The sequence below is a fragment of the Hyperolius riggenbachi genome, chromosome 2 (genome assembly GCF_040937935.1).
Source record: "Hyperolius riggenbachi isolate aHypRig1 chromosome 2, aHypRig1.pri, whole genome shotgun sequence".
Taxonomy (NCBI): domain Eukaryota; kingdom Metazoa; phylum Chordata; class Amphibia; order Anura; family Hyperoliidae; genus Hyperolius; species Hyperolius riggenbachi.
This window is the reverse complement of record NC_090647.1, coordinates 252,268,277-252,292,760: the sequence shown is the minus strand read 5'-3', so window position 1 is coordinate 252,292,760 and position 24,484 is coordinate 252,268,277. Positions and strand designations below refer to the sequence as shown.

Genomic DNA, 24,484 nt, shown 5'->3' with positions numbered 1-24,484 from the left:
TGGTGATCTTGTATATCAGATTGATACCCAAATCCCCAACATACAAAAACAGCTTTGGTTATTATACTTCTACCATAAAATGCATTACACACTAAAAAAAAAAAAAAAAAACAAGTTTGGGGTTAAAATAAGCACATTTCAATGTACATTTTCTACATTTTAATCACCTTACAGAGCAGAAAAAAGGCTGAATTCAAGGATTTTAACAGGGCAGAAGATACCCTTGACAAAAAGGCTCACTTGGTGGTAAAATTAGGGAGGACAACTGATATTCATACTTTTATGATGTACTCAGACATTTTTTAGTTTTGGCATCCGGACCAACTATATCCAAATGATGAACATATATAGAACATTTTAATGTAAGTTTTAAATAAATCTGTTGGTGTGTCCAATACTAAATTGGGAAAATGTAAGAGAAAATTATGTGGTTTTTGGAAGGAGAGGCATTCTAAAAGCTTCTTGTGCTCTTCCGGAATCATGTTTTGAGGTTACTAGATTACTGAGAAGTGATTAATAACTAAGAGAAACCATACCCAAGAATTTAACTTCATCCCAATCAGTAGCTGATACCCCCTTTCCCATGAGAAATCTTTTCCTTTTCACAAACGAATCATCAATGAGGTCTGTATGGCTAATATTATGGTGAAACCGCTCCCACAGTGTGATGTCAGGACCATGGCCCTGACAGTTTTCTGTCTGTGAACCTCATTGCATTGTGGGAAATAGCTGTTTACAGCTTTTTCCAACTGCCAAAAAAGCAAGCAGCATCTCCTTCCACTGATATCACCTGCCAGCAGTAAAAATGTCACCATGTGATAAATGTCAGAATGTAAATCAGGGAGTGGAAAGATTTTACAATGGGCAAACTGACTAAATTATTTATACACAATTATTGTAAAAATGAAGCACTTTTTTTATTACATTATTTTCACTGGAGTTCCTCTAAGTTATCTAAGGTAGGTATAAAAAGCAGGCCTGTTACACAGCTGGAGAGAAAGGTTTGTAACTAGAGATGGTCAACAAGATGCTACTTATTTTAACCCTCCTGGAGGTAAGCCCGAGCTCAGCTCGGGCTATGCCGCGCAGGAGGATTATTCAGGCCCTGCTGGGCCGATTTGTACACATTTTTTTTTATTACACACAGCTAGCACTTTGCTAGCTGTGTGCAGTGCCCGATCGCCACCGCTCCGCGCCGATTCGCCGCGCAATTAAGCCCCCCCCCAGACCCCATGCGCAGCCTCGTCATCCTGCCCCGTCGCCATGGCGGGGGAAGCCCTAATGGAAATCCCGTTTAGAACGGGATTTCCTGATGGGCCTGATCACCGGAGGCGATCGGAGGGGGTAGTGGGATGCCGCAGCTCAGCAGCTGTCATGTAGCTCCTAACGTAGTCCTGCACAAAATGTAGTCCTGCACCACTTGTGTAAAACGTCAACTTTACTCAAACATGGGTAAAATCAGCATGACCAAATGAGGCAAAAGAAAATACCTGCAGCTATGTTGAAGTGGACATTATGGTGCTGGATTTAATTTGGTAAAGCTACGGTAAATTTTAAGCAGTTTGGATGGTATAGGGTCAGGTCAATTGTTATTCCAGCAGCTTTTGATAGTCGCTGAGCACTGTCCAGCGACCAGCAGGGTTTACTCATAACGACTATTTGAGTGCCACTTTTTGTCATTAGTTGCTAATGTCCTTTACCACCTGCCACATTTTGTATGGGTTCTGTATTGAAGCCTTTAAATTATTATATGGTGCGGTTTAAAGAGAACCCGAGGTGGGTTTGAAGAATGTTATTTGCATACAGAGGCTGGATCTGCTATACAGCCCAGCCTCTGTTGCTATCCCAAACCCCTCTAAGGACCCCTGAATTCTGAAATCCCTCATAAATCACAGCCAGCGCTGCTGACACACAGCTTGTCAGAGCGGGCTGTGTTTATCTCTATAGTGTCAGTCTGCTGCTCTCCCCGCCTCCTGCAGAACTCCGGTCCCCGCCTGCGTCCCTTCCCTCCCCGCTGATTGGAGGGAAGGGACGGGGGCAGGGACCGGAGCTCTGCAGGAGGCGGGGGAGCAGCTGAGACTGACTCTACAGATGTAAGCACAGCGCGGCTGTGATTTATGAGGGATTGCAGAGTGCAGGGGGACCTTAGGGGGGTTTGGGATAGCAACAGAGGCTGGGCAATATAAGCAGACCCAGCCTCTGTATGCAGATAACATTCTTTAAACACACCTCGGGTTCTCTTTAATATGTGAGCACTTTAAAAATATAGGATACAGATAAACACAGGTATGTAAGGTAAACTATAAATTGAACCCCACAAATGTACCATTTTTGTTGCAGTTATTTTGCAGTAGATTTAGGTTTGAAAAGTCAGCAATGAATGCCACAAGCAAGGCAAACATTTCTGACAATGAAGATTACTTTACAAACTAAAGGGGAGAAATCAAAAGCTCGTATAGGATAATGGGTAAATAGAATTTGTAATGTGGTAGTAAACAAAAGGTGGGTACTCACAAAGGATCTAAACAGTAGCTTATCAAAAAAAAAAAAAAAAAAAAAAAAAAAAAAACTATGCGCAAATCCAGAATTTGCAACGTGTTTCACGGGTCAATGCCTGCTTCCTCAGGCTATAATTGAAGCAACTGCTCGAAAGATCAAAGCTGCCTTTGTCTATACAATGGTACTCCTTTGTCTTTAACCATATCTGGACCGCAGCAGTTGAACTCAACTAATTTTTGTCGCCTTAACCCTGTCAGGGGCTAGGATTTCAACTTCTGTGGTTGCACCCAACCGCTGTACCCATTGCTCTCGCCAATCCAGTGACACTGTCCCCCGCTTGCTTCACTCCTTTTCTCGCTAAGGAGCCAATTTCAGTAAGAGGGGTATGCTCCAGGTTTGTTCCCTTTTAAACAATGCATACTACTAGGCCCTCTGCCTCAAGGCACTTTGCACTGTGCAATTATGCACCTCAGTAACCCATGCCAGCAAACTACTCATGTTGTGCAATGGGCATGTTCATATAGTCGCATTAGACCTGACCAATGTATCCTCAAATGCAGGTTTCTGGATTGGACACACACTGATGAGCTATAACATCCACATATTTTGCATTATCTGCACATATCGCAATGTGTGTAGTATAAAAAGGTGCCTTGTACGTTAAGCTGCTGTACTAAAGCAAGTACATAGATCATGTGTTGTAACTTCACCAGTAAATGCAGGTTTCAAATCTGTCATTCAGACACTACTGAAGCCAAAAAGATTAGCATGAAAGTCAGGGAAATGGCACATTGGAAATAAATATAAATATGGCAGCCTCAATTTCCCTAACACTACAGGATCTCTTTAAATTAATAAAAGGTTTGTGAAGGTAGGTGTAAAAAGCTGCCTAAAAAGTCTGGAAATAAAAGGTGTGGGGGAAAAAACCCTTTCTTATATGGAGGTATAATCTCTGTTGTAGTGGTTCTGATAGTGTAACAACTGAAAGGAAAGAAAACTCAACTAACAGAAACTTCAGCTGTTGTGACCACATAAAAACAACAAAACACTAAAATGGAGAGTGCTCCATCCATACATCCAGACTATTCTTTTGGACAACTGTTTTACTTCTTATTTGTGTTTAGCCACAAACTAACATTTATACAAATGTTTTACGAGATTAAAGACTTAAAATATTACAATTAAATGATTCAGTGTCTGGGGCTCTACCTTCTGGTTAACTAGTAAAGTTAAGTAAGCATAAAAGAATGTTGCATTACTATAGTTTGGTGTGTGGTGACTGGCACTCTCACCTCCCATGCAGTGGAGGACCAAAGTTCCATTCCTGGCCAATATTGGTTTTCATGTAGTTTGTATGTTCTTCCTTTGTGTGCATGTGTTTTCTCCTGACACCATGGTTTCCTACCACATTCAGAAGACTTATTGGTAGGTTATATGGCTGCCCTATTCCAGCAGCAGTATTGAGGTCATTTTAAAAAAATGTTTATTTTACCTTATTTCATTGTTCTCCTCTGACACACACCTCCAACAATTTCTATTTATAAAGATTTTTTTTTTTTTTTACCTTTGTAGCTGCTGCTAGCATGGCCATCTCTATGAGGGGCAAAGAGGGAAGCAGTGTCCCAGGTTCTCCTCTCACTCCTCAGCTTGCAGCATGCCTTGATTTCACACATGCACATAGATGAAAGCCAGCTGCAGCAGGCATCTCTATGGCACCACGATGTGGCATCAATGCTTAGCAACCTTTAGGCTGGTTTCACAGTGGGACGTTAAAGTCCCACGTTACGACAGTAACGCAGCCTAACTCACAGCACTGTGAAATCAATTGTGCTGTTCACAGTGCACACGTTGATTTACATAGTAACGCATCACGTTTAAACAAAGTGCTGCATGCTGTACGTTATACTGGGCTAAGCCACGTTAGACTGTTTGCACATGCTCAGTAATGTTGGAGGAGGAGGTCTCCCCCTCCTCCTCTGTGGCCGGCCACATGGCTAACGAATCGTTCATTTGATCCGGATGATTCTACTCACATAAAAGATACGGATCACCACAATGAACGATTCGGTTCACAGTGGATGTCTGTAAGAAACAAGAACATACAGAATGTACAGTGCAGGGAAAGTCCTGTCCTGCTAGTCATTTCACCCAGTCTGCTTCCCTACTAGTAAAATGATTCAAATGATTCAGTTCAAAGATCCGGATCTTTTCAATGATCCGAATCCTTAAAAAGATCCGGACTTTCTATCACTAACCTGGAGCGGCTGCTTTGAGAGCTGTATAACGCAGCTCAATCTGACGTCCAACTTCAACACCACCATGCATGCGTTAGGGGCACGTTATGCGACCAAAACATCCCCTAAAACGCAACGTCTTGGTGGGAAAGTAGCCTTAAATATGCAAGTGCCTGACCCGATGATGCAATGCTTGGTTTTGGGAGGCTGTAAGAAGTTTTCACTTTAAATCAGTGGTTTAGCAATAGCCATAGCAGCTGCTATGGGGCCCTTGAGCAGAGAGGGCCCAGGTGGTACTTGATGAATTCACTATTGACTTTATGTTCCTCCACCCTCTGACTTTGTCTCAGTGCCGATGAACTACGTGCTGTGTAGATTACATGAGAATGTAAATTGTTCAGTAGAGTAGTGGCAAGTGGCGTAGTTCAAGATTGCCTACAACCGATGGCCCCGTGAGTTTTGCTATGGGGCCCCATAATATCTAGCTATGCCACTGCTTTAAATAACTTCATTTCTCAACTTGCAATGCATTGCGAGACTTCTTATTTCCAAGGCTGTGGCGGTAAGGCAACAGCTATAGAATAAATCCTTGAAAAAGGTATCCATTACATATGTATACATATAAAAAAGCTCACCTTTATTGCTTTATTGAGGGAAAAAAAGTACTCATTTAAATTTAATTTAATGAGCAGTTATGAATTGGAGAAGAATAACTAGGTGCTTTTCTTTAGTGTAATGACATTTGTCTTTATTTAAAAAAAAAAAAAAAAAAAAAAAAAAAAAGTAAAAAAAATAAATAAAAAAAAGTAAAAAAAAAAAAAACCCAGCAAAGCAAGACCTTTATTGAACTTTCAAAGCCTGCCATTCTCACGTCAAATGAAATTTGGCATAAGCTGCGTAACATGGATAAAATACTTGAATTAAGTAACTCTGACCGGATGTGATTTTGGAGGTACTTTTTGTATTCTCTCTAAAGATTGACCATCCTTTGTAGTGGAAAATACCAATGCATTGTTTTTAAAATCACTGGAAAATTAATCACTGCTAAGTGGGGAAGTGATGTGTGGCTATTGCTGTACACAACACCTGTCATTGCTACTGCTGTTCGCTTCTGACAACTTGCACTCCAGATGTCACTTCGCTTCCGATACTCACATTTGACCAACTGGAGCATAGGTGGAGCCAGATATGCTGAATTCATGAAGACTGCAATTTGTTCCTTCAATCTTCTCAACTATAAACATCTATAAAGAAGCAGAAGGAAAAAAAAAAAAAAAAGATTACCATTTTATCCATATTACTCCATCCATGCACACTGTTTTTACAATTCAAAAATGTCCTAACAAGGTAACACAGCTACCAAAAGCCTGAACCCTGGCACTGAACCTGTACGTTTTCTGCTTTTATTCTACATGATTACTCCTTTCTAAAGAGAGTTTACGTAATAGTTCTGTGTGCTAATACAATTGCAGTGCTGTTTAATCTTGGCATAAAAACCTGCCATCTCCAAAGCAACACAACATGAATTAACCACTTAAGGACTGCAGTCTTAAAACCCCTCAAAGGAGTCATCAGGGAAAGTATAGTAAAATGAGTGGCACTTACCGGGGGCTTCCTCCAGCTCCAAGCTCCCAGGATGTCCCTCGCCGCAGCTCTGCCCGCAGCCGTTCGCTGCAGGTCCGTCCCGGTCCCCGGCGATGACGTCAGACTGCGCCTGCGTGAGCGGCGCTGTCAATCACCGCCACGTGGGCCGGAGTGGACTGTGCAAGCGCAGAACTACTGCGCCTAAATTTATTGTGCTACATGTCTGATCAAAAAATAGACACTTATTGGATTTTTTTTTGTTTGGGTAAAAGTTATAGCGTTTACAAACTATGGTGCAAAAAGTGAATTTCCCCAGTTTGAAGCATCTCTGACTTTTCTGAGCACCTGTCATGTTTCATGAGGTGCTAGAAATCCAGGATAGTATAAATACCCCTCCAAATGACCCCATTTTGGAAAGAAGACATCCCAAAGTATTCACTAAGAGGCTTGGTGCGTTCATAGAAGATTTTATTTTTTGTCACAAGTTAGCGGAAAATGACTGGAAAAAAAAAAAAAGTTACATTTCTGCTAACTTGTGGCAACAACAAAAATGAAATCTGCCACGCACTCACCATGCCCCTCTCTGAATACTTTGGGGTGTCTACTTTCCAAAATGGGGTCATTTGTGGCAGGGCTGTGGAGTCGGCGTTGAAGTCGGAGTAGAGGAGTCGGAGTCAGGGCAATTTTGGGCACCCGGAGTCGAAGTTTGAGTCGGAGTCGGAGTCGTTGATTTCGTAAACTGAGGAGTCGGGAGTCAGATGGCTGATTTTTGTACAAAAGCCACATCCCTGTTAAGTATTAGTCTAAGGCAGGCTTTCTCAACCAGGGTTCCCTGGAACCCCAGGGTTCCTTGAGGACTCTGCAGGGGTTCCTTGGCATTTTACCCCATCGTGGGGGAAGTATAATAGAGCACACTAGAATAGGTGGTACTGTAACAAGAAGCACTAAATTGGGGGGTCAGGAGACAGTATAATGAGTGGCAGTGTAATAGGAGATCGTGAAATTAGCAGCCTAACCTATTTAAAGACCATGCCTCCTGAAAAATAAATGTAGGGGTTCCTCGAGACCAAAAAAATTGTTTGCAGGGGTTCCTTGAGATCCAAACGTTATTTACAGGGTTCCTCCAAGGTAAAAAGGTTGAGAAAGGCTGGTCTAAGGAGTCGGAGTCGAGGAGGCGGAGTCTGAGCCATTTTGGGTACCCAGAATCGGAGTCGTGATTTCATAAACTGAGGAGTCAGAGTTGGAAGATTTTTGTACCGACTCCACAGCCCTGATTTGCGGGGTGTTTACACTGTCCTGGCATTTTGGGGGGTGCTAAATTGTAAGCACCCCTGTAAAGCCTAAAGGTGCTCATTGGACTTTGGGCCCCTTAGCACAGTTAGGCTGCAAAAAAGTGCCACACGTGGTATTGCGGTACTCAGGAGAAGTAGTATAATGTGTTTTGGGGTGTATTTTTACACATACCTATGCTAGGTGGGAGAAATCTCTCTGTAAATGACAATGTTTTGATTTCTTTTACACACAATTGTTCATTTACAGAGAGATTTCTCCCACCCAGCATGGGTATGTGTAAAAATACACCCCAAAACACATTATACTACTTCTCCTGAGTACGGGGATACCACATTTTTGACACTTTTTTGCAGCCTAGGTGCGCTAAGGGGCCCAATGTCCTACGAGTACCTTTAGGATTTCACAGGTCATTTTGAGGCATTTGATTTACAGACTACTCCTCACGGTTTAGGGCCCCTAAAATGCCAGGGCAGTACGGGAATACCACAAGTGACCCCATTTTAGAAAGACAACACCCCAAGGTATTCCGTTAGGAGTATGGTTAGGTCATAGAATTTATTTTTGTCACAAGTTAGCGGAAATTGGTTTTTATTGTTTTTTTCACAAAGTGTCATTTTCCACTAACTTGTGACAAAAAAATAAAATTTTCTATGAACTCATCATACACCTAACAGAATACCTTGGGGTGGCTTTCTAAAATGGGGTCACTTGTGGGGTTCCTATACTGCCCTGGCATTTTAGGGGCCCTAAACCGTGAGGAGTAGTCTAGAAACCAAATGCCTGAAAATGACCTGTAAAATCATAAAGGTACTCATAGGACATTAGGCCCCTTAGCGCACCTAGGCTGCAAAAAGTGTCACATGTGGTATCGCCGTACTCAGGAGGAGGAGTAGTATAATGTGTTTTGGGGTGTATTTTTACACGTACCCATGCTGGGTGGGAGAAATATCTCTGTAAATGGACAATTGTGTGTAAAAAAAAAAAATATCAAAAAAATTGTCATTTACAGAGATATTTCTCCCACCCAGCATGGGTATGTGTAAAAATACACCCCAAAACACATTATACTACTTCTCCTGAGTACGGCGATACCACATGTGACACTTTTTTGCAGCCTAGGTGCGCTAAGGGGCCCAAAGTCCTATGAGTACCTTTAGGATTTGACAGGTCATTTTGAGGCATTTGGTTTCTAGACTACTCCTCAGGGTTTAGGGCCCCTAAAATGCCAGGGCAGTACAGGAACCCCACAAGTGACCCCATTTTGGAAAGTCACCCCAAGGTATTCCATTAGGTGTATGAAGAGTTCATAAAAGATTTTATTTTTTGTCACAAGTTAGTGGAAAATGACACTTTGTGAAAAAAACAATAAAAATCAATTTCCGCTAACCTGTGACAAAAAATAGAATCTTCTATGAATTCATCATACACCTAACGGAATACCTTGGGGTGTCTTCTTTCTAAAATGGGGTTACTTGTGGGGTTCCTATACTGCCCTGGCATTTTATGGGCCCAAAACCGTGAGGAGTAGTCTGGAAATCAAATACCTCAAAATTACTGTTCAGGGGTATAAGCACCCGCAAATTTTGATAACAGGTGGTCTATGAGGGGCCGAATTTTGTGGAACCGGTCATAAGCAGGGTGGCCTTTTAGATGACAGGTTTTAGGATGTTCTCAAATCGTGACCTGGACATGCAGCAGAGAACATGGGCATGTGATGTATTGGGTGCGTAGACCAATAAGACCGCAATACATTTTTTTTGACTACACCCATGTTAAGGAGAAGGTCCAAACAAATGTTAAGTTTGGAAACTTGGAGTGGTTTCCACCGAAAAGACTAGACATGGTAGCTTCTTGGATTAGCGGTTGCGTATTGTGTGGCATAACGGTTGGTCTCAGCCACAATTAAGTCGTAGAGATCCATGGTGCAGAACAGATTAAAAAAAAGTCTAGGGCCAATCCTAGATTATTTGTTTCCACCTGGACTCCAGATTGGGCGGTGAAAGGGGGCAGTACGGGTGCAGCGAAACCAGGGGATTGCCAATTGGGATTTGCCAGCACCTCTGGGAGACCATGGGTAGTACGGGCCCGTTTTGCTGGTGGCTGTGACTCGGGTCTTAACCATTTCAGCCCGCTGGGATTTCTCACCTTATGCATCAGAACAATTTTTACCTCCCATTCATTCGCTAATAACTTTATCACTACTTATCGTATGGCGCCAATACTTATTTGGGAGTGAAGGTGCATTTTTTCCGTTTTGCGTTAATCACTATTTACAAGCTTATAATGAAACAAAATTCATAGTATACCCCCTCCAAATGCATATTTAAAAAGTTCAGACCCTTAGGTAACTATTTATGTTTTTGTTTTTTTGTTTTTTTTTATTGTAATTTTTTTTTCCCATATAAATTTTTTATTTGGGTAAAATGTTGGTGTGGGAAATAAACACTTAATTTTTAATGTTATTATATGTGTAAATTGTAATGTAAAAAATATGTTATCGTAGTTTCACTATTTGGCCACAAGATGGCCACCTTGAGTTTTTTCCCTCCTTGTGCTTCTCGTCAAGCAGAAGCACAAGGGGGATGCGGAATTTTTTACATGTAGAAAGACTGAAGACTCTTGTAAGAGCGCTTCGGTTTTTCTGCTGGGGACACAGATCAGTGATTGGGAACCATGTTCCTGTTCACTGATCCCAGGGCTACTGGGGGACACCACAGGGGCGCGCCCGCTATCGCGCCGAAGCGCAGCGCCGCCCGGACATGAGCTTCACGTCCGGGCGGCAGAAATGGTTAATTCACGTGCCACCGAACCAGTTTCTACTACCATGCTGGTGCTCGCCACTCCACCAGGGTCTATGGTAGTACTGGTGCTAGGTCCAGGAGATGCTACGCTGCTGGTGCGTGCCTCACCAAGAAAACTCGGATCAGCGCTAGCACCACTCTGCTGCCCTCGAGTCTGAGCCTGCGGTCCAGTAACATGGGGTGTGGTATGCCTGGCTCTAGCCGGGACCTCAACCCCGTCATTCCTATCGGTCAGAGAGTCACTGCTGTTCACCGATTCGTACTGTGTTTCCCTGAAAATAAGACACGGTCTTATATTAATTTGTCTTTCAAAATTTGTGCTAGGTCTTATTTTTGGGGGTGTCTTAAATTTGATGGTAGCCAGATAGAATCCCCCTACCCGCCCACTACCTTTACCTCCCCTGCTCTTGCCGCTGTCCTCAGTCTGGAAGCCTCTCCTGATTGATTATGCCTGTCATTACTAACACTGTCTGCCCGCACGCTTACTTGCTCCCTTTACCTCCCCTGCTCTCGCTGCTGTCCCCTTGTTGAAGTCCAGAATCCTCTGTTCATTATGCCTGTCAATCACAACGCAGATTAGCGGTGACTCGCTTGAAAGCAGCTACAGGTAACAGCGCTGACAGGAAGTAAACAGAGATCACTTCCTGTAGGGCGGCGCTGTTACCTGATACATTCCTGTAGCTGCTTTCAAGCGAGTCACCGCCAATCTGCAGTGTGATTAATGACAGGCATAATCAGCAGAGGATTCCGGACTTCAACAAGGGGACAGCGGCGAGAGCAGGGGAGGTAAAGGGAGCGGGCGGGCAAGCGAGCAGGAACCGGTCTGCCACTAGGTTTTATATTAGGGGAATGTCTTATATTTCGAGCACTCTCGAAATATATGGGGTGTCTTACTTTAGGGGGGGGTCTTAAAGTCGGGGAAAGACGGTATTCTGACCCGGATGATTCGTCGGGTGAGGAGCCCACACGGGGTAAATTAGGGCCTGATCTGATGGGTAGGTGTGCTAGGTGGTGACGGGAGGTGGGGTAGATGAGGGTCTGAGTGATGGGTATGATGGGTAGCAGTGACAGGGGGTGATGGGTGATCAGTGGGTGATTAGAGGGGAGAACAGATGTAAATAATGCACTGGGGAGGTGATCAGGGGGGGGGTCTAAGGGCGATCTGAGGGTGTGGGTGGGTGTTTGGGTGCCCGCAAGGGGCAGGTTAGGGTCTGATCTGATGGGTAGCAGTGACAGGGGGTGACGGGGTGATTGATAGGTGATCAATAGGTTATTAGAGGGGAGAACAGATGTAAACAATGCACTTGGGAGGTGATCTGAGGGCGGGTCTGCGGGCGATCTGAGGGTGTGGGCGGGTGATCAGGTGCCCGCAAGGGGCAGATTAGGGTCTGATCTGATGGGTGGCAGTGACAGGTGGTGACAGATGGGTGATTGACAGGTGATCAGTGGGTGATTACAGGGGGGGGGGGGAATAGATGTATACAGTACACAGGGGGAGGGATCTGGGGAGGATCTGAGGGAGTGGGGGTGATCAGGAGCCCCCAGCAGTGGCATATCTAGGGGAGATAGCTCCTATGGCAAGCATCATAACTGCGCCCCCTCGGGAAATCCCACAGCTGCTGGGGGGGGGGGGGGATTAGTTCAGTGAGAGCTAAGGAGGAATGAGAGGGATGGGGCGAAGGAACGAGGGGTAAGGAGGAGAGTTAGGCTGGGGGAGGAAATGAGGGATGAGTAGAAGAAAGGGCTGTGGGAGAGAGTATGAGGGATAATGAGGAAAGAGAGGGGTGGTGAGGGAGAGAGGGATAAGGAGAGAGGAGGCTGGGTGGATGGAATGAGGGTTAAGGGGGAAAGAGAGGGCTGAGGAGAGTGAGGGCTGGAGGGGAGGGAATGAAGGATAAGGATAAGAGAGGTCTGGGGGGAAGGAATGGGGGATAAGGATAAGAGAGGGCTGGGGGGATGGAATGAGGGATAAGGATAAGAGAGGGCTGGGGGGATGGAATGAGAGATAAGGATAAAAGTGGGCTGGGGGGGGGGGGGGGAGGAATGAGGGATAAGGATAAGAGAGGGCTGGGGGGGGGGGAATGAGGGATAAGGATAAGAGAGGGCTGGGGGGGGGGGGGGAGGAATGAGGGATAAGGATAAAAGAGGGCTGGGGGGGGTGAGGGATAAGGATAAGAGAGGGCTGGGGGGGGGGGGGTGAGGGATAAGGATAAGAGAGGGCTGGGAGGATGGAATGAGGGATAAGGATAATAGAGGTCTGGGGGAAGGAATGAGGGATAAGGATAAGAGAGGGCTGGGGGGATGGAATGAGGGATAAGGATGAGAGGGCTGGGGGGGGATGGAATGAGGGATAAGCAGGGTCGGGCCAAGGCAGAAGCGAGAGAGGCTCCAGCCTCAGGGCGCAGTGTAGGAGGGAGTGCACAACTCTTTCAGCTATCATTCCCCTAATGTGTTCGAAGTAGAGAGAAATAAGAAAAGGGGATACATGGCAGTGACTGCAAGCCAGATAACTGGAGATTAAGGTATTGGGGGCCCTGGGGCACTTCTTAGTCTAATAGCAATCAGTGTGTGATGGCTGGGGTGGGAGGGATGGAGGGCGCACTTTGGTGTCTCAGCCTTGGGTACTAAAGGACCTTGTCCAAGCTCTGGGGATAAGAGAGGGGGGGGGGGGAATGAGGGATAAGAGAGGGCTGGAGGGATGGAATGAGAGATAAGGGTAAGAGGGGGCTGGGGGGGGGGGGAGGAATGAGGGATAAGGATAAGAGAGGGCTGGGGGGATGGAATGAGGGATAAGGATAAGAGAGGGTTGGGGGGGGAAGGAATGGGGGATATGGATAAGAGAGGGCTGGGGGGAAGAAATGGGGGATATGGATAAGAGAGGGCTGGGGGGGGGGGGGAAGGAATGGGGGATATGGATAAGAGAGGGCTGGGGGGAAGGAATGGGGGATATGGATAAGAGAGGGCTGGGGGGAAGGAATGGGGGATAAGGATAAGAGAGGGCTGGGGGGATGGAATGAGGGATGAGGATAAGAGAGGGCTGAGGGGAAGGAATGGGGGATAAGGTTAAGAGAGGGCTGGGGGGAAGGAATGAGGGATAAGGATAAGAGAGAAGCTACCTATACTGGAAGGGGTGGGGGAGGAGGCAGCTACCTATACTGTCTGCAGGGAAGGAGTTGAGTCTGTCTTTCTGGCCAAAATTATTCAGCCACCCCAACAGGTTGTTGATACCTACTTCTGAGGTCCTGCTGACTGTTCTATTTCACTGCCCAAAACACAGATCAGTGGCAAGCTGCTTGGGGCTCCTCTACTGTGGAATCCTCTGGCTCCATGTTGCATATTCTGCCTCCCTCATCAACAGCTGTGGCAGATTATCCAGCACCCACTATTCTACCTCGTGTAACAGAAGTTTAGTGACCGGCAGATCTGCATCTCTCCTCTTCCTGCAGGCTCTGTAATCCTCCGGCTGGGTCTGATCAGAGGTGCAGGAAGGCAAAGCCAGGTGATTGTAGAGCAGCTATGGAGGGGGAGAGATGCCGATCTGCCTGGCTGTCACTGAACTTCTCTGCATTACCCCGGTGGGGAAAGGCTGCTGGAATGTAATCTGTCCCCAGCCAGCAGCTGAGGAGGAAGGGAGAGCAGGCAATACGGAGCTGCCTGCAGGATTCCCCAGCAGAGAAGCCCTGAGCAGCCATCACTGATCGTGCTCAGGCAGGGTGATGGCTGCAGCTCTGGTAATATGGTCGCTCAGCTGAAGGGAAGGGGGAGGGAAGCCTGTTAGCTGTATGCTCTCTGTCCCCTCACTGATACATTCACACAAAACCCTTACAGCATGACTGGAGGACTGAAGCGAGCATTGATGCACACAGCACAGGAGGAGGAAGAGGGAACTGCGCCCCCCTAGTAGCTGGAAGGAGGCGGCGCCCAGGGCATTAGCCCCACCTGCACGTCTGTAGTTACGCCTCTGGCCCCCAGGGGGCAGTTTAGAACCCAATCTAAAATATAGCGTTGACAGATAGTGACAGGGGGTGATTGATGGGTGATTAGGGGGGTGATTGGGTGCAAACAGTGGTCTGAGGGGGTGATCGGGGGGGGGGGGGGTCTGAGGGGTGCTGTGGGCGATCAGGGGGCAGGATCAGTGTGCTTGTGTGACTACATGCACAGCTGCCTTCTTCCCCTGGTGGTCCCTCGATCACTGGGACCACCAGGGGAGGAGGCAGCCTGTATGATACACTTTGTATACATTACAATGTGTATTATACACTTTGTACACGGCAGATCGGGGGTTAATAGGCCAGTGGGGGTTGACGTCGCGGGTGGGCGGAGCCTAATGCCTGCGGATGCACGCGATCCCCAGCTAATCAGTCCCCCAGGTACCGCCGCCGATCTGCGTTACGCGTTCCTGGGTGCCCCTTTGCTGACGCCTATAGGTAGTGGGCGGTCGGCAAGTGGTTAAGCATCTTAACAACCTGCAGCTTGTCTATCCTAAAGGAAAACTGTACTCTCTTTAGTTGTTGCATAGGTAAAAACAAACATTGCTTTTCATACATATAGAGAATATTTAATATGAAAACTAAGGAGCATACATTTAAAAAAAGGCGAGTGTTAAAGAGGGGTGTGAAACAGCGGTAATAGAATATCGGTAATTTTACAGATATTCTATTATCCGCTGTAGAAGAATTTTGGTAATTTTCCCGCCAAAATCTGATTTTTATCTGTAATTTTACCTATATTCTACTTTCACCTTCTGTACCACAGCTCTCACACCAACTGTACCTTATCTATGCCTAACAAAACCATCCCCTATAGAAGCCTAATGCTAAACGCTCACCACCTACTCCTAAGGCTCAACACAAACCATACAATCTTGGTTGTTCAATCTTACCACTTTCATGTAGTATAAGAGCTTATCCAATCAATCATTCAAGGTATTTTCAATCTATTGGCCCTTAATGCATAGCGTGGCCAAATGACCACTTTCTCAGAAGGACCTGCAAACAGCAGGTTTTGATACCTTACATGAGTGGATGCATGACTGTTCTCAGGTAATCCCTGAATATTGCAGTGGTGCTGTTTAAGGAATAATTTTGCCCTTTTTGTACATTGATCTTCTCTATTCTTAGCACACCGTTTTCAGCCAATATAATATACAGGATCTTCTCAAAAAATTAGCATAGTGTGATAAAGTTCATTATTTTCTATAATGTACTGATACACATTAGACTTTCATATGTTTTAGATTCAACTACACACAACTGAAGTAGTTCAAGCCTTTTATTGTTTTAATATTGATGATTTTGGCATACAGCTCATGAAAACCCAAATTTCCTATCTCAAAAAATTAGCATATTTCATCCGACCAATAAAAGAAAAGTGTTTTTAAAACAAAAAAAAGTCAACCTTCAAATAATTATGTTCAGTTATGCACTCAATACTTGGTCGGGAATCCTTTTGCAGAAATGACTGCTTCAATGCGGCGTGGCATGGAGGCAATCAGCCTGTGGCACTGCTTTGGTGTTATGGAGGACCAGGATGCTTCGATAGCGGCCTTAAGCTCATCCAGAGTGTTGGGTCTTGCGTCTCTCAACTTTCTCTTCACAATATCCCACAGATTCTCTATGGGGTTCAGGTCAGGAGAGTTGGCAGGCCAATTGAGCACAGTAATACCATGGTCAGTAAACCATTTACCAGTGGTTTTAGCTCTGTGAGCAGGTGCCAGGTCGTGCTGAAAAATGAAATCTTCATCTCCATAAAGCTTTTAAGCAGATAGAAGTATTAACCCACTTTTGAACCAGAAACAGCGGCAGAAGCGCCTGACCTGGGCTACAGAGAAGCAGCACTGGACTGGACAGCAGATGGAAGCATGAAGTGCTCCAAAATCTCCTGACAGCTAGCTGCATTGACCCTGCCCTTGATAAAACACAGTGGACCAACACCAGCAGCTGACATGGCACACCAGACCATCACTGACTGTGGGTACTTGACACTGGACTTCAGGCATTTTGGCATTTCCCTCTCCCCAGTCTTCCTCCAGACTCTGGCACCTTGATTTCCGAATGACATGTAAAAGTTGCTTTCATCTGAAAAAAGTACTTTGGACCACTAATCAACAGTCCAGTGCTGCTTCTCTGTAGCCCAGGTCAGGCGCTTCTGCTTAAAAGTTTTATGGAGATGAAGATTTAATTTGTCAGCACAACCTGGCACCTGATCACAGTGCCAAAACCACTGGTAAATGGTTTACTGACCATGGTATTACTGTGCTCAATTGGCCTGCCAACTCTCCTGACCTGAACCCCATAGAGAATCTGTGGGATATTGTGAGGAGAAAGTTGAGAGACGCAAGACTCAACACTCTGGATGAGCTTAAGGCCACTATCGAAGCATCCTGGGCCTCCATAACACCTGAGCAGTGCCACAGGCTGATTGCCTACATGCCACGCCGCATTGAAGCAGTGATTTCTGCAAAAGGGTTCCCGACCAAGTATTGAGTGCATAACTGAACATAATTATTTGAAGGTTGACTTTTTTTGTTTTAAAAACACTTCTTTTATTGGTCGGATGAAATATGCTAATTTTTTGAGATAGGAAATTTGGGTTTTCATGAGCTGTATGCCAAAATCATCAATATTAAAACAATAAAAGGCTTGAACTACTTCAGTTGTGTGTATTTGAATCTAAAATATATGAAAGTCTAATGTTTATCAGTACATTACAGAAAATAATGAACTTTATCACACTATGCTAATTTTTTGAGAAGATCCTGTATATTACATAGTAGCGCACACCCTTTCTATTTTATTGTGGCCCAACTAAAGCAAAAGAAATGTTCCATCTCTCAGGTGCCTGCATCCTGTAGATTTGAAAGATCTCTAACCTATATCTCTAACTGCACTCACTCGAATCTGCAATTTATTACTTAACATGCTAGATCAATTGTGATTTTGTATAATAGCAACATTAAAGCAAACATGTCAGAGATGCCCACAGTGACATTGCCACTTACAAAGGCCAAGGCCTCAAACCTAATCCTAAGTAAAAAAAAAAATTGACTTATGACTGCATGCTTTTATCTGCATCCTCCTGCTGCCATCCAGCTCCCCACATGATCACAATTATAAAGGTATACAGTATATGAAAATAAGCATCGTGACACAGTCTGAGTGGTATATCCAACTATGCTAAACCTCTCCCCCCCATCAATGTGTACGTGCACAGCAATATCCATTCATGATCAGCACTCTAATGCAAGCCCTGCATTATGGTCTCCATGACTACAAACCAAATTTGCTTATGAACTGGCAACAGCTTCAGCAGTTAAAAATACTCCAGACTATAAAATAAATATGTACAATTCTGATTTCTTTGACAATGGAATTAGCATAGTTTATTGGAGTTACAACTTCTGGGAACAACATTAATGTCCATGTTATTTTTTAGGCCTACTTTAGCAAACAGTTCCCAAATGTTACCTTACAATCTATACTTTTAAAATAATGTACAAGTGTGACAGAGCAAAGACATCCAAGTACTGCTATTGTCACAAATTCAGCTGTATTTTATTCAAATTGGGATACATTGGGAACAGCTGTTTTAATCAATTCAACAGGTGAAAAACAGCAGGTCTCTGCAGTTGGTTTGTGGACCGTCAAGACAAAAAGGAGCTCAGTGAGGACCTGCGGCTGCACATTGTGTCTGCTCACAAGTCAGGAAAGGGCTACAAGCCAATTTCTAAATGTTTTCCAGTTCCAGTGGCTACAGTGCACAGTATTAAAAATACAAGATGTTCTGCACTGTGGAAAATCTCAGAGGACGTGGTCGGAAGCTAAAAGTGACACCTGTGCTGGCCAGGAGGATAGTGAGAGGTGATAAACAATCCAAGGATCACCACCAAGGCCATCTTGGTGAATCTGGGCTTTGCTAGTGGCAATGTCTCAAGGCAGACAATTCAACGAACACTGAACACGGTTGGGGTTCCACTGATGCAGAACAAGGAAAACACCACTTCTCCAGTTAAGGCACACAAAAGCTCGCTTGGCCTTTGCAAATGCTCATCTGGACAAAGAAGACGACTTCTGGTCTTCTGTGAAACAAAAATTTAATTGTTTGGTCACAATGATGTTTACTACATTTGGCGTAAAAAAGGAGAAGCCTTCAACACAGAAGAACACCATATGTCTGTGTATGGGCATTGCTCAACTCCCAGCTGAGAACAATTGTTTTGGCAGAGGAAAATCTTAAGTGATGGCGCGAAAGTGTGACAGTAATGTGCGGCTGACTGAGACGGCTCGGTGGCCAATCATGCACTTACCGTGCAATGCTGTAAGTATGCTGGGCCCCACTGCAGTTGTGTTACCCTGCGGTACAACAGGGTAACAATGCGGATTTCCTATGCAAGTGTAAAAGCGGCCTCAGGATTCCCACTTTTTTTTTTATATGGAGACTGCCATATTGATTTCTTTTTATAAACCAATTTTTATTGAAGAGGAAGTAAAACAACAAAAAACAAGTATAACAAATCACAATTGCAAACACAAAGATAGGAAAGCAACCACTCTGACAGCAAGTAACCGTGTTACAGCAGAAAACAGCATCAGTTGACAAAGTCCAAACAGACCATGTGGAATCACAAAGAACAGTGGGGTTAGCAAGAGGTGCATCCCCAAAAAGACCCATTGGCCTCAATTCACGAAGATAATGCTGGAGATGATAAGGCAAGAGAAAACTTACCTCCACACAGTAAAGGGGCCAATACACCTAAGGATTTTCCCGCCAATATACGGCCGATTTGATCACAGTGATCGAATCAGCTGTGAAATCGTCGCGCACATCGCTGACAGAACGATCGATTTCCGTCCGAAATCGATCGTTCCCAACGATTCCCGACAATCCGTCCGTGCAGAAGACTTTTCTCGATCACCGACGGGTCGGGAGTGCATCGATAGCGGCGTTCGAATGCTGTCTTCTCCGCTCTGGTCTGGTCTCCGGCATGCTTCACTTCTTCCTGCCCGGCAGGAAGTTTAAACAGTAGAGGGCGCTCTACTGTTTAAACTTCCTGCCGGGCAGGAAGTAGTGAAGCACTAGAGCGAGAAGACAGCAGTGACAGCGGGGATTCGCGCCGTCGGAGCAGGTAATGTATGCGGGGGGGGGGGGGGGGGGAGCGGCGGCAGCACCACCACCACCACAGATTGTGAACGGTTTCAGGCTGAAATCGGTTCACCATCTGTTTGCAGTAAGGGTGGCCATACGATCCCTCTCTGATCAGATTCGATCAGAGAGGGATCTATCTGTTGGTCGAATCTGATGGAAAAAACAACCAGTGTATGTCGACCCTAAGTGAGTTATTTTATCTCTTCATTCCTTAAGTTACCTCCTCCGTAGTTAACTTACCTCCTCTGTAGTTGTTGCCTCCTCTGTAGTTATTTTCACATGCAGTTAATTAACAACCTGTCTTTAACTCTGGAGTCATTTTAAGGATTGAAGAGTTAACTTTAGGTTTGCCTAAGGTAAAATGTTTCCTGAATACGACATGCCTCACCACCACTCTAGAAATGTTATTAAAGACCGGAGATAAGCTTAGTGAATTGAGGCCATTGTCAAGTCGTAGGTTCTCTAATAACTACGGGTAGATCATTTAGTATCTCTTTTTTAAATAACATTTTGTAAATCGGAAGGTTGCAACAATCTGCTCCTTGATTGATTTAGATCCATAAAATTCTCCCAAACTAAACAAACAAAATAATTTTTCTGTGTGAGATTCTTCCTTTTGGGAGGTTTCCCCCCCAGTCCATCAAAAAGACATTATACAACTAACTTAACCTGAGTGAGCATTGGAGGAGTAGAAGAAATCAAGTTTTGTAAGATTGTTTTCCTCGCAACTGCTGAGATGATTAATGCAAGTTTTTTGGTGCCCCTAGTGACTCTTAATCCATCTATCTCCAAAATGTCAAAGAGCGTCCAGTCTGGAGTAAAGGGAATGTAGTCAAGTAGTTTATCTAAGGTGTAATTAACCACTTGCCTCCAAAAAGCTTTAATGATACTACAATGCCAAAAAACAGTGGGCCAAGTCTGCATGGGGAGCAAGGCACTTTGAGACATGAGTGGGAAGGGGACAGGTTCATTTTGAAGGACTGTTCCGGTGAGATATAGGAATAGTGATATTGTTTGAGAAACATCTCTCTATAGGAGGAGGATGGAATAGCCTGCCAGTAGTAAGTTAAACTCTTAAACTACATAAATAAAGATGTGCAAAATGTCACGGCCATTTAGCTATATTAATTGTTTTCTGCTGATAATCCACGGTGGGGTGCAAGAAATTATAAGCAGTAATAGCTTTTTTTTTTAAGGCACATTTGGTACCAACAGTAACGCAGTTAGTATATTGGACCAATCCAAATCTGACAATCTACCAATTATGTGGGCAGCATATGATTTAAATTGGGTGATCTCCAAAGGAAACAATCTCACAACTGGAAATTATTTTAATAAAAGATTGGTGTAAAAAAATCGAACAAGCAGAGAGATCAAGGCAGGTCCCTAACGGATTTTAGTCCAGCCCCATGCCGAAGCATGAAGACTCTGGCTCTTATATCTTTTACATAAAAAACAAAAATGTGATTTAATAATAAAGACATGTGCCCTATTGATTTCTGTAAAGTTAACTGTGAGTTTGCTATAATCTGCAATCTGACCAGAAATGGTTGGAATAAGTGATAATCAGGTGACATCCCTAGTACTTTGAAAGTAATGGAGTATTCATATGCAGCTGATGGGCTCCACAACATTACACTGTGTTGCTGTAATGATAAACTTTCTGAAGCTTTGTGTACAACTTAAAAAGTACAATGAATCTGTCATCTACAAGTTAACTAGAATAAAACCACTAATAACTAATAACAAAAATAATGGCACGCTATCTTCTGGCAGAATTTAATGTGTTGATTTAATTTGTTATGAACACCAGCTTTTACAATATTACTAAAAAATCTCAAACACAATCCCAGAAAGTGGAGTGAGATTTTTCATAAATCATAATATTAAGTGATGAAGCTTGTTTTAGGATTGTTCATCTCTAAGCAGAGGAAACACATCTTGCACTGTCACACATTTCCAAGTTTTGTTTTAAGCTTGTAACACTTGACGCATAGCAGTGCATTTCCTTTTCCAATTGCCTTCTGTATAGACTATGTGTCAACCACCAGAAAAAACCTGGCTTGTGTTACAGACATTTATAAACATGCTGTACTAAACTACTACTGATGGCTTGCACAACAGCACAATAACAGTGTGGGAAATCTCCTCCTGTCAAAGCAGAAGTGGAAATTACAAGGTCAGATGACAATGCATTTGTTTCTGCCTTCCTACCATATTTTTAAGTCATTGTTTTGTGGGCTGGCAGTGGTGGTGGTGTTAACACATTTCAAGGTCTAGATAGGCAATCTAAAAGCTCTTGTATTAAAAACGTACCCCAGGTGACGGGACATGATGAGATATGAATGTGTATGTACAGTTCCAAACAATAACTAGGCTGTGTTTCCTTTTTTTTTTTACTGCCTGGAAGAGTTCATCTTCAGGCATGCAAGTGATAGTTTCTCTCACCAGATTATAGGTTAGTCCTCATTGATGCAAATAGAGGAGGAGGTCGAGATACGGTATATGCAAAGCAGAATACCTTTATTCAACGGTGAACAGACATCTGGGTACATAGTGGGGGTGAGATAGGCCTGACAGCTGTTTCGCTGTGAAAAAAAGCTTCTGAAGGCCAATAAAAAGAAATCATTGATAAGGAATTACAGCCATAAAACTCTTTCCTAGCAGAATAGAGCTTCTGACTGCAGGGGATAGATAAAAAAAAAGGTCAATGGTTTGATTATTTTAGGTCTGGGACACTTACCATATTTTTCCGGCGTATAAGACGCTCTGGAATATAAGACACACCTAGGCTTAGAGGGCAAAAAACAGGGAAAAAAAGAGAACCTGGTGCATCCATATTTCAGGAGCGTCTTGTACATGTCCTCCCCTAAATGGTGTCCTCCTGTGTCCCCCATGTGTCTTCGGGTCTCCCCATGTGTCTTCGTGTCTCCCCCATGTCTCCTCCTGTGTGCTAGCTGTGCCTGGCTCCCCCTCCCCCTCATACCTCTCCTCCCTCCCCGGTGAAACCTCATCCAACATGCCCACAGTGATTGCAGACATCAATCCTCTCTGTACGGCTTCCTCTAATGCCAGGCTTCTAATCATGCGTCAATGAGGGAAACTGCTGATTGCACGGGAGTGTGTGTGTGTGTGTGTGTGGGGGGGGGGGGGGGTGTTGGCGGAGACACAAGTGGAAGGGAGGAAAGTCACGCAGAGGGAGCCAGGCACAGCCAGCATACACAGGCAGGGAATTATCGACGGCAGCGGGTTTTCATTTTTAGGAATAAGAGGGTAAATAAAATTGTGTATAATATGTTTATTTGTACGTCTGGTTCACTTTAACGCAAAGAACAACAGGGCAAATTTATCAGCACCAGTGCAATGAAAACTAAAAAAAAGGGTATGGAGGCCTAATGCAACCAAAATTGTGTTTTTTGTTTAGGTTTTGTTTTTGGTTGCTCTGGGCAACTGCTCTGTGTTTAGCTTAGAGCCTCTGCAGGCTGTTGTGCATTCCTGCACACCGACATATGTAAAACAGTCCTAAAATACTGTTTCTCTTCCCTTTGAGTAAATTCTGAACATCTCCAATCTATATGTGCATTTTGTTTTTAGTTCCACTGCTACACTTCTATTTTTTTATTATATGCCATTTTTCATACATTTACTAATTTAATAGTGTATTCTTATCTGAAGAACTACAGGAAAATTAAATGGCAAGTCATGTTTTAACTATACCATTGTCAATCAGGCATAGGTAATTATTTTACCATAAAATGTAATGCATTTTTAAGTACCATTTTAAAGCGCAGTAATGCGCTAACTATGTTACTGAGTGAAACCTGTGTGTATGGCTGGTCCTGTGCCAACAGAGTTCCCTTCTTTGTTTCATACTGGAGTTAGTAAGTGCCCTCCACCCTTATAAGGTAAACACTGCAACAAGTTTATGCAGAGGCCTTTCAACTTGGAATCAAGCCAACATCCCATAGAAAAGACATTCGGGCCATGAATGCAGGAGTTTCTTACATTTTACACACAGTTTCCCTTATTTTTCCTTTTCTGGCTTGTATTAATGCATACACACAATAAGAAGACACCACAAAAAAGGAATAAATGTAATCCATATCAGAAGTATACAATAAAAAGTGAGGGTGGATGGCTTATATACTGCATACTAAAGCATTTAAAAATATAAAGCACATCTCCCTGTAAAAAGCAATACATTCTTTGGCAAGTAGAAACAATTGTAAGAAATGTAAATGAGACAAAGTTTGCGCAAGTACACGTTTTGGGAGAAAGAAGCATCTCACATCTATATTATATACTGAAAATGTTCTCTCCATAGACCCTTGTTTCAGCAGTGGCTAGGCATTTTCCCCATTTTAAGATTAATGAGGGCTTATAAAATGCTAGGTTTAGTTACGTTTAGTTATGGTAGGTTTAGTTTCCCCCTCATGCTGATCTCATATCTACTGCTATACCTTATCGTAGACAAGAGCAGATGCAACCACTAGGTGTCAATGACACTGAAGAACTCATTGCAAATACCTGTACTTCTTCAGCTAGAAGCAGGTAAACCAATAATATTCTCAAGCAAGGATCCTCAAGACCACATGGGCAAACAATGGCCCGGGGACCATATCTGGAACTTTTATATTTTTAATCTAGCCTACCGATTCATACCCCTACTCAGGGCCAGATTTACAATATTAGTCAGGCAGCTGCTGAGGGAGAGGCAGATCACTCAACCCCATCCTCTCCCTCCCTATGCCGTAGGTAGAGCACAATTAGGGTAACTCACCACTTCTCAGGTTCAACCGCCAATCTCCCTTCAGCTAGTCTAGTGTCCCAAATCCATGGCAACAGCAGTGTCCCACCCTGTGATCCACTACCTCTACATCCCAGTGGATCAGATGACGAGAAGTCAACTAAAGGGTGAGGGGTTATCTG

General features: G+C 44.0%; 1 protein-coding gene across 1 annotated transcript in view; it reads right to left on the bottom strand.

The window, feature by feature from the left end:
* The window catches only part of ATP2A3 (ATPase sarcoplasmic/endoplasmic reticulum Ca2+ transporting 3), a 231,029-nt gene that overhangs the window by 70,671 nt on the left and 135,874 nt on the right, over positions 1-24,484 (bottom strand). The window contains exon 9 of the mRNA XM_068268507.1: positions 5,889-5,977. Coding sequence (XP_068124608.1) covers positions 5,889-5,977 — 89 coding nt within the window. The remainder of the gene's footprint in view (positions 1-5,888; positions 5,978-24,484) is intronic.